This window comes from Argopecten irradians, chromosome 7, assembly GCF_041381155.1.
Source record: "Argopecten irradians isolate NY chromosome 7, Ai_NY, whole genome shotgun sequence".
Taxonomy (NCBI): domain Eukaryota; kingdom Metazoa; phylum Mollusca; class Bivalvia; order Pectinida; family Pectinidae; genus Argopecten; species Argopecten irradians.
The window spans coordinates 865,987-878,085 of NC_091140.1; the positions used below are offsets into that span (position 1 = coordinate 865,987).

Sequence of the window (12,099 nt, forward strand, 5' to 3'; positions counted from 1 at the left end):
TTCCACTGTATAATGTTGTACGTAGATAAATAACCCGATACTACATGTATGGTATAATGTTATAAGGAGATAAATAACCCAATATTATAGGTATGGTATAATGTTATAAGGAGATAAATAACCCAATACTACATGTATGGTATTATGTTATAAGGAGTTAAGTTACCAAATACTATAGGTATGGTATAATGTTATACGGAGATAAATAACCCAATACTGTAGGTATGGTATAATGTTATACGGAGATAATAACCCAATACTACATGTACGTACACATGTGTTTTACTGGGACATTATTATCACATTTCAGTTATGACAGCACTTTATCAAACTAATATAACATCCCATTTATCATAAACTATTCATCATTTTATCCAGATTTCATCTCAAAAGAAATAGCTATTAGATTGTGAGACATTTTCTTCTTTTGAAGCATATGCATACAATTATATTGTATAAATCACAATTATATATATAATATTATTATCCCTGTAGACACTTTTTATACTTGATATTTATCAAAACTGGCTATTTCTCCACTGACATACTAACTAAAGGTAGTCTTTCACTTTCTGATATTGATAAACAAACATATTCTAGATAATGTATCCAAATATATAATACATACAAAACGACTATGATATAACCTTTATGTTGATATATTCAGTCATATACTTATCTATTAATTAATAAACACATTTAATAATAAATTATTTATACATCTTCTTATATAATTTACTATCTTTACTCAAATTAAAAGGCTCCCTGCTTCATTAATATATTTCACAGAGTTGGAACGTGAGGATGTTTGTTAGAGAGTGTAAGGATGTGTATATTAATGAATTTGATGATTATTTTGTATTTATGTTGTACATTACTTGAAGAGGGAAAGGGTTGATATAGGCACTGCCTGTTACCCAATCCCATTGTGTATAACTTATATACACTAAAATATTTTGAATTGAATTGAATAAATCACAACATTGGTGATAAAGAAGCATTCACTCATTCATGCTGTGACAGGCAGTGTCCTTCCGGTGTCCTACTTGTAATGTAGAACCACAAACGATCAGGATTGGTTTATATGTAGATGAATCTTTCTGATTGATAGTGGTAGATGTTATCAGGCTATGGTATAGTACGTACTGCCTTATGATTGAATTATACCTCGATTGTAATGATGACCCAAGCCTCTATCACATACCATTACTATAAGGCTGGAACTCCGGGGAGACATGTTGCACTGAACACTGCTCGCCGTCCCACCAATATTATATCAATAAAACCTGAATCCCGCCAAAGCGATGATCTTATGACATTATCATAAACTCGATTCCAAACGCCAGAAATGTCATCTGCATCTGATGAGGCTGTGGAATTGGTCAATTTGTTCTCTCAGTCTCCTCAAGGACTAGTGTTATAGACGGCATAGTCAGCATTTCTACAGTATAAACAGAAAAAGAAGTGTCTGTTCAGCTGCATTGAGTACAAATAGAGAAAGGGATAAAAACTACTCAAATCTCTATTCAACTTTATATTCTAAAAATGAAGAAAAGGGATAAAAACTACTCAAATCTCTATTCAACTTTATATTCTAAAAATGAAGAAAAGGGATAAAAACTACTCAAATCTCAATTCAACTTTATATTCTAAAAATGAAGAAAAGGGATAAAAACTACTCAAATCTCAATTCAACTTTATATTCTAAAAATGAAGAAAAGGGATAAAAACTACTCAAATCTCTATTCAACTTTATATTCTAAAAATGAAGAAAAGGGATAAAAACTACTCAAATCTCTATTCAACTTTATATTCTAAAAATGAAGAAAAGGGATAAAAACTACTCAAATCTCTATTCAACTTTATATTCTAAAAATGAAGAAAGGGGATAAAAACTACTCAAATCTCTATTCAACTTTATATTCTAAAAATGAAGAAAAGGGATAAAAACTACTCAAATCTCAATTCAACTTTATATTCTAAAAATGAAGAAAGGGGATAAAAACTACTCAAATCTCTATTCAACTTTATATTCTAAAAATGAAGAAAGGGGATAAAAACTACTCAAATCTCTATTCAACTTTATATTCTAAAAATGAAGAAAGGGGATAAAAACTACTCAAATCTCAATTCAACTTTATATTCTAAAAATGAAGAAAGGGGATAAAAACTACTCAAATCTCTATTCAACTTTATATTCTAAAAATGAAGAAAGGGGATAAAAACTACTCAAATCTCTATTCAACTTTATATTCTAAAAATGAAGAAAGGGGATAAAAACTACTCAAATCTCTATTCAACTTTATATTCTAAAAATGAAGAAAAGGATAAAAACTACTCAAATCTCTATTCAAGTTGATATTGTACACATGAAAAAAATGGGTAAAGTCTTCTCAAATTTGTATTCAAATTTACATATTAAAGAAAGAAAGAAGATAACTCTTTATGCAGCTCATATTGTACAAATAAAGGATGGGATAGAGGTTATTTAGGTTTCTATTCAACTTTATATTGTACAAATGAAGGGTGATATAAAGGTTTTTCGGTTTCTATTCAACTTTATATTGTACAAATGAAGGGTGATATAAAGGTTTTTCGGTTTCTATTCAACTTTATATTGTACAAATGAAGGGTGATATAAAGGTTTTTCGGTTTCTATTCAACTTTATATTGTACAAATGAAGGGTGATATAAAGGTTATTTAGGTTTCTATTCAACTTTATATTGTACAAATGAAGGGTGATATAAAGGTTATTTAGGTTTCTATTCAACTTTATATTGTACAAATGAAGGATGGGATAAAGGTTATTTAGGTTTCTATTCAACTTTATATTGTACAAAAGGTTATTTAGGTTTCTATGCAACTTTATATTGTACAAATAAACAATGGGATAAAGGTTATTTAGGATTCTATTCAACTTTATATTGTACAAATAAAGAAAGAGATACAAACTATTCAAATTTTACCAAGCTACATACAGTATTAATACAATGTATTATGTAAAAAACAATTCACTACTGATAGTATCTGTTTCACTTTATGTAGAAGTAAGTAGAAAATCAGTGAAAGTTAAAAATATGCTTAATTATATGTTCAACGTTATAATATCATATGTAAAGCCACAAAGACCATTCAAGTACATATTGCTACAGTTCCACGGGATACCTTGAACAATAGACTAATGGTATGACCATGGCCACCACAGTGGCGTATTGTTTATATGTCCTGTTGTAAGTAAAGGCTACGGGAAGAAATCACCTACTTTTGTTTCATCTTAAGCTCGCCTGTCCAACAGTCAGGACATAACAGTCATGCAAGCTAGCTGCTTAGATCATGTAATATCAAAATATAATTACTTCTATTAATTTTGGCATGTTTTATCTTATACGTACTGATTATTTTTTATTATTTCATAAACCTTAAACGTTCTGAATGATACCGTTACGACTTTGTAGATTATCAATTTCTTTAAAATGTTGTATATCAAATCATTTGCTAAGCTTAAGCTACTTTTATGGGTTATGGTTTTTTTGCGTTATATTCTATATTTACTCAATTAATTTCAGATTGAGGCTTTCCGGAAGCTGCGCCAAAGCGGTCCTGAAAACCCGATGGCATTTTTCCGCGACAACTTCCGGCCCACTATGCCTGTCCACAGGCGCTCCATTAGAACAAATATAAATTTTGTAAGTCGATTATTTCTTCAGACAGTAAAAGACTTCTTTTATATCTGGATCCATTTGTATAGACCTTAAAGGGTTTCTGTCTGTATATCTCACACAGAAACCAGACATTAAAATTACACTGTGGTCTGTACACAAAAATGTTGGGTGTTCAAAACTGATATAAAGAAAACTTCACCGGTCCTTGTCACACGTTCTCCTCATCTTCAAATCTTTATCATGAAAATGTTTTCAAGATATTTAGTCCTGGTGCAAGGGAGACATGAAGATTTGTGTCCCCCGAGATAAATCATGTTTCCCGAGGGCTCCCTCACACTCGGGCAATACATGTTTGATATATAAAGAACACATTTCATTTTGTCTGCAAATAATTGTTATGAAAACACCCGAAAGGTTCCAAGAGGGATACTCAACATGTAAAATGGAGGGAAGTAGGTTCCGAAAGGGATGCTTGAAATTTGTTTCCTGGACACGTGACGCTGTTAAGCCAATCACCGTACCGTTATATCGATAAAGAATAATGATATTTTAGGCTGCAAATAGGCGTTGTTTAACATATTTACACAGCCTATCGACCTCTGATCTAACGTCGCGGTATCGTTAGAACAAAGCTGGTCATTTTCCCTTTCCTCTTTGTCATCCAAAAAAGGTCACCGTGAGCGTTAGGTTTATTCATGTCCATCGTCTATTGATAATGTTAGTACTGTACAGTCACTGGCCATAATACAGTACGCAATTGGAAAGTTTGCTATTTTTACACATTTTATAATTGTTATTTCTAACGCCATTTTGCATTCAATCGTAACAAGATGTTTTGTTTTGACTAAGAACTATTTTTGCATCCTATATAAATTATCTTCAATATTCCCCGTGCAATATTTATCGCAAAATCGATCTCAATTATAGACATGTAATTTTATGGCACCATTTTATTATAGACCATGAAGGAAATGGCGACGTCACCAAACTTTGGTTTGATATAATCGCTCACAACTCGGGACATATTGCAACGGAAGAACATTTTCATTATTTCAAAATAAGCGCTATGTAACTAGCCTTTATTGTTGTCAATTTTGAATTATTTACGTTTACAATTGCTTTCAGGAGTATCAGAGGAGCTTTTTGAATGTAATATTACTAAGAGTATATAGTAACAAATCACTTGCGTGCCGTATTCTCGCCACTGTCTGTAGCTATGTAACTCTGTTTTACCTTTAGGGGTCCTCTGGGGGATTTGGCTGCAGAGAGGTAAATGCCACATACTTCTCTATTTTTGGGCCCCATTTTGTCCCCTAACATCCGTTAAAGTTTAACTGTTAGGAAACTAAGCTATTGTATTTGATTTTCATTATTTCAGTTATTATGGCAATTTTCTACTATTGCAATTCTAGTTGTCATAGTACTTATCCAACAATTGCATCATATGAAGCCGTATGAAAGCGCGTAATAATGATCAAACACAATGTTTACAGAAATATATGAGCAGTGTGATCTGTAGGAAATTCAATACGTTCACCACATACAAAAAATAACAGTTGGATTGACTATATAGTGCTCCATTTATACTTTAAAATTCCTCTTACTTGATAATGTCACTAGGTTTCACCTATGATAGAAAATAATATCAATACTTCAATATAAATGACTTTTAATTAGTTTCAGGGTCATTTTGTAAACTAAATTATCATGTAGTGTTGACGTCTGTCTCCTTCTAAGATATTCATTTTCATCAGCATTCTGTTAATCATCGACAATTTACTTTATCTTTTCTATATGTAATAATATTAACGGCCAAAACCATGAGATGAAATACTTCGAAATGACATATAAATCACGTCAGTAATTTCGGATACTTTTTATGTTGAATTGTGATTTTGCACCCTTCAACCTTAGAATTACACAGAAAAAAACACTGTTATAGCTCTTTGTTTTGTGTTATCAATTACTTAACTGAAACATGTTTGTCTTTTAAGTCAAAAGATGAATGGCAGTACAGATCAAAGCCAGTCCACACTACGAACAAAGACTTCATCAGAAATCCTTGATCTACATAGACCAGATTAATGTTCCTTTATAACATGTCACCTTGTCTTGTCTTACATTTCTAGGATTGAAGCAATACACAATAATTATTTGACAGGAATGAACGAAGTATTGGACTAACCAATCATCCCTTGTCATTGTTTACCTCAAAACACGTAAAACAGTGGTCTTCCCAAACATCTGTGTTATTAGCTAAATTAGAAAACAAAATTTAAAGATATCTCAGTGTAGATGAAGGTCATACATCTAGGGGTGTCGGATGAAAAGTGGCACTTTTATATTCGTGTAGATGAAGGTCATACATCTAGGGGTGTCAGATGAAAAGCGACATTTTTATATCCGTGTAGATGAAGGTCATACATCTAGGGGTGTCAGATGAAAAGTGACACTTTTATATTCGTGTAGATGAAGGTCATACATCTAGGGGTGTCGGATGAAAAGTGACACTTTTATATTCGTGTAGATGAAGGTCATACATCTAGGGGTGTCGGATGAAAAGTGGCACTTTTATATTCGTGTAGATGAAGGTCATACATCTAGGGGTGTCAGATGAAAAGCGACATTTTTATATCCGTGTAGATGAAGGTCATACATCTAGGGGTGTCAGATGAAAAGTGACACTTTTATATTCGTGTAGATGAAGGTCATACATCTAGGGGTGTCAGATGAAAAGCGACATTTTTATATCCGTGTAGATGAAGGTCATACATCTAGGGGTGTCAGATGAAAAGTGACACTTTTATATTCGTGTAGATGAAGGTCATACATCTAGGGGTGTCAGATGAAAAGTGACACTTTTATATTCGTGTAGATGAAGGTCATACATCTAGGGGTGTCAGATGAAAAGTGACACTTTTATATTCGTGTAGATGAAGGTCATACATCTAGGGGTGTCAGATGAAAAGCGACATTTTTATATCCGTGTAGATGAATGTCAATACGATATTTCTATATGTGATGATATACCGACAAACAAAGCCTTTGTATAGGTAGATGTTGTCTGAGTCGATAAGGAACAAATTATACTAAGAGCATCTCTCCGTTTTAATTAACTGATAGTCTTAATAAGGTAATGCACTGCCTGGCTGTATACATGTGAAGCCCTTCTCTGTGACGTCCTGTCATTGAGTACAGCCTGCATCCACCGATACAAAATTAACGATCGTTGTATAATTTTCCAGATGGGTAATTACATGCAGCATCTCTTCTGACCTTTTGCTCGCCGAACATTGTATGTGAGCTTACTTCCGTAAGCCTTATGTAATTTCTTTCCGACTGTTCTCACCGCATTACAATACGTAAATCTAGCCTGTAAGGTATTTGAATGGTTTTGCTACTTTTTTCTATGCAGTTCAATTAAATCTTAAATCAATTAGATAATTAGCCAAACAGAAACTTTGATTAACATTGAATTACCTTCTGTTTGAATTATTGATCATTAAAAGATTTCGGGAATTGGCTCTACCGCCATGCTAGTAGATCGAGTTAGACTAGGGATCACTGCTCATGCTAGTAGATCGAGTTAGACCAGGGATCACTGCTCATGCTAGTAGATCGAGATAGACTAGGGATCACTGCTCGTGCTAGTAGATCGAGATAGACTAGGGATCACTGCTCATGCTAGTAGATCGAGATAGACTAGGGATCACTGCTCATGCTAGTAGATCGAGATAGTGACCAGGGATCACTGCTCGTGCTAGTAGATCGAGATAGACTAGGGATCACTGCTCATGCTAGTAGATCGAGATAGACTAGGGATCACTGCTCGTGCTAGTAGATAGTAGATCATGACTCATGCTAGTAGATCGAGATCGACTTGGGATCACTGCTTAAAAAAACATCAATACCGTACCAAAAACTTTAATATCGTACCAAAAAAAAACATCAATACCGTACAAAAAAACATCAATACCGTACCAAAAAAAAACATCAATACCGTACCAAAAACATTAATACAGTACAAAAAAACTTCAATACCGTACCATTAAAACATCAATATCGTTCCAAAAACATCCATAACGTACCAAAAACTTCAATGCCGTACCAACAACACAGCCATACCATACCCGTACCAAAACGTGTCATTCAAATAAGGATGAATTTCAAATATTGTATTGAACGGCTAAGAAATCTGCCTTTTACAAAAATAATTCATCGGTGATAGATAATAAAAATGATCGTCATAACAACAACAGATACTAGCTCCTAGAAATAATAGTTTATACTGAGATTGTAAAAGGACACTTCTATAGACGTCCTTTCTCTTTTCCATTCTTCGTCAACTAGTTGTTTTAATCATAATTAAAAATGGAATATGGAGACTTTATACGGAAATCTTACCCTTTATTAAAATATATCTCCCGAACGGGCCTCATTCTATTTATCTGCCACCCAGATTGCATTTATATCTCCGATAAATGCAACCTAACAATCCTTTAATCGTTAACTATCTGTAAACTGTCCTATATTATAAACCAATGTTTTCCTATTTAGTGATTACGTATCCCGAAATTATTATGTTAGCGTTACTACGCCGTTTATGCATTTGCACTCGACTTTAAAACCATACTTTACTGGAACAATTATAATATTTCATATCATACCATTGCATATTTTAGTAAGTTTGTTTAAACGATAAACAAAACACAAGATGATATGCAGTCACATAAAAGATGTGGTCATCATTTTGCCTTTTATTTGCTCTTTGTAATCCCAGGTCTCCGTGATTTCTATTTCTCACAACAGTGGACATGACTCTATCTAGTTTGTGATCTGTAAGATGTAGCCATATCACTCAGAGTCTGTTCTATAGCGTTAGGGGTCATCTTGGGGTGTTGGCTACAGAGAGGTAAATGTCACATTCCTCTCTATTGACATCCTCAATACCCCAGGGGTTACTATGACTGTCGTTATATCCACCCCTTTGAAACTAAAGGCAGCAGAAAACACAAGTAAATATATCAAAAGAATCGAATAACGATGCACTGTGGTTGACTGTGTGGCTTTCTCTGTAATCTGCAAAGGAAGTCTCTGCAGGTTTTTATTGGTCATATTATTTTCTTGAGCTGCCTTCACGTTTCCTATGAGAGTGGATATAACCTCAGTGACAATAACCCTTGGAGTATCGAGAATGATCTATTGGTAGAATGAATATGTATGGCCGCTTTTTGTCCCCTAATATCCACCAAAGTTTAACTAAGTGTTAGTAAATTAAGCTGTTGTATATGATAATCATTATTTCAATTATTATTACTATTGTCTACTACTGCAGACCTAGTCGTCAAAGGAACTTTCCACAATTTGCTGACATAATAAATATTTCATACATTTGCAGGCAAAAGGCTGTTCCATGGAAAGGAATATGCATTATCAAGGTAAGAGTCCTGCTTTGTTTATATCACACGTCTTAAGATTGTCAACTCTTTTGTTTGTTCCTTAACATAAAACAACAAAAATATTTGATGACGATGACACCTCAAGTGAGGAAGACACAAACCAGAAAACAACAAAGCAAAGATTTGCCATCCCACTTAATACTCCATACAGATATCAATGTAGGTATTAAATGACACTTCGGAAACAACTTCCATCTTTCTGACTGTCCATACTAGGATCATTTACATTACCATACGTTACCGATTTATCGCCACATCTTTCAGTTCGTTCGATTTCTGAAAACGTCAGGAGAAATAACTGGAACAAATACCTTTTGGGGTATTTCGTATGGTTCAAACATTAAGTCGGATAAGGTGGATTTCAATGTTGATTAGTAACGAGATCCAAACTCTAATCGCGTGGGCTATACAATGATTCTACGACATAGTAACGGACGCGCCGAGGCTCTCGTTTAGATATGCATGTTAACGACTAGAAGACGCCTATCAGACGCTCTGATAGAGATACTCACATCAGACTTGTCTAATTTACTCACTTTAATTATTCCTAAATCCACATACAACCTGGTAACTCACAAAAAAATCTTATGAATAAATATTTCATAGCATTAATATAGAAATCGGAGAATCGATTGTAGTACATATAGCGGTACGTATTGGTAGGTCACATCGCCTTGTCGACCAAATGGGTGTATTGTAGACAATCCAAAGGACGTCCTACCACACACCGTCAGACCAAGTGGGTGTATTGTAGACAATCCAAAGGGACGTCATATCATACAACGTCAGAACAAGTGGGTGTATTGTAGACAATCCAAAGGACGTCATATCATACAACGTCAGACCTAGTGGGTGTATTGTAGACTATCCAAAGGACGTCATATCATACAACGTCAGACCTAGTGGGTGTATTGTAGACTATCCAAAGGACGTCATATCATACAACGTCAGACCTAGTGGGTGTATTGTAGACAATCCAAAGGACGTCATATCATACAACGTCAGACCTAGTGGGTGTATTGTAGACTATCCAAAGGACGTCATATCATACAACGTCAGACCTAGTGGGTGTATTGTAGACTATCCAAAGGACGTCATACCATACAACGTCAGACCTAGTGGGTGTATTGTAGACTATTTCAAAGGACGTCATATCATACAACGTCAGACCTAGTGGGTGTATTGTATTGTAGACTATCCAAAGGACGTCATATCATACAACGTCAGACCAAGTGGGTGTATTGTAGACTATCCAAAGGACGTCATATCATACAACGTCAGACCTAGTGGGTGTATTGTAGACTATCCAAAGGACGTCATATCATACAACGTCAGACCTAGTGGGTGTATTGTAGACTATCCAAAGGACGTCATATCATACAACGTCAGACCTAGTGGGTGTATTGTAGACTATCCAAAGGACGTCATATCATACAACGTCAGACCTAGTGGGTGTATTGTAGACAATCCAAAGGACGTCATATCATACAACGTCAGACCTAGTGGGTGTATTGTAGACAATCCAAAGGACGTCATATCATACAACGTCAGACCTAGTGGGTGTATTGTAGACTATCCAAAGGACGTCATATCATACAACGTCAGACCTAGTGGGTGTATTGTAGACTATCCAAAGGACGTCATATCATACAACGTCAGACCTAGTGGGTGTATTGTAGACATCCAAAGGACGTCATATCATACAACGTCAGACCTAGTGGGTGTATTGTAGACAATCCAAAGGACGTCATATCATACAACGTCAGACCTAGTGGGTGTATTGTAGACTATCCAAAGGACGTCATATCATACAACGTCAGACCTAGTGGGTGTATTGTAGACTATTCCAAAGGACGTCATATCATACAACGTCAGACCTAGTGGGTGTATTGTAGACTATCCAAAGGACGTCATATCATACAACGTCAGACCTAGTGGGTGTATTGTAGACAATCCAAAGGACGTCATATCATACAACGTCAGACCTAGTGGGTGTATTGTAGACAATCCAAAGGACGTCATATCATACAACGTCAGACCTAGTGGGTGTATTGTAGACTATCCAAAGGACGTCATATCATACAACGTCAGACCTAGTGGGTGTATTGTAGACTATCCAAAGGACGTCATATCATACAACGTCAGACCTAGTGGGTGTATTGTAGACAATCCAAAGGACGTCATATCATACAACGTCAGACCTAGTGGGTGTATTGTAGACTATCCAAAGGACGTCATATCATACAACGTCAGACCTAGTGGGTGTATTGTAGACAATCCAAAGGACGTCATATCATACAACGTCAGACCTAGTGGGTGTATTGTAGACTATTTCAAAGGACGTCATATCATACAACGTCAGACCTAGTGGGTGTATTGTAGACTATCCAAAGGACGTCATATCATACAACGTCAGACCTAGTGGGTGTATTGTAGACTATCCAAAGGACGTCATATCATACAACGTCAGACCTAGTGGGTGTATTGTAGACTATCCAAAGGACGTCATATCATACAACGTCAGACCTAGTGGGTGTATTGTAGACTATCCAAAGGACGTCATATCATACAACGTCAGACCTAGTGGGTGTATTGTAGACTATCCAAAGGACGTCATATCATACAACGTCAGACCTAGTGGGTGTATTGTAGACTATCCAAAGGACGTCATATCATACAACGTCAGACCTAGTGGGTGTATTGTAGACTATCCAAAGGACGTCATATCATACAACGTCAGACCTAGTGGGTGTATTGTAGACAATCCAAAGGACGTCATATCATACAACGTCAGACCTAGTGGGTGTATTGTAGACAATCCAAAGGACGTCATATCATACAACGTCAGACCTAGTGGGTGTATTGTAGACAATCCAAAGGACGTCATATCATACAACGTCAGACCTAGTGGGTGTATTGTAGACTATCCAAAGGACGTCATATCATACAACGTCAGACCAAGTGGGTGTATTGTAGA

The 12,099-nt window shown here is 35.4% G+C and overlaps 1 protein-coding gene across 2 annotated transcripts in view; it reads left to right on the top strand.

The window, feature by feature from the left end:
• The window catches only part of LOC138326982 (putative carbonic anhydrase-like protein 2), a 52,069-nt gene that overhangs the window by 21,238 nt on the left and 18,732 nt on the right, over positions 1–12,099 (top strand). For both annotated transcript variants that reach the window (XR_011209010.1, XM_069272941.1), the window contains exons 6-7: positions 3,568–3,687; positions 9,062–9,101. Coding sequence is in view for 1 of the 2 variants with exons in the window: in XM_069272941.1 (XP_069129042.1) it covers positions 3,568–3,687; positions 9,062–9,101 (160 nt within the window). In the remaining variant the exon portion in view is untranslated. The remainder of the gene's footprint in view (positions 1–3,567; positions 3,688–9,061; positions 9,102–12,099) is intronic.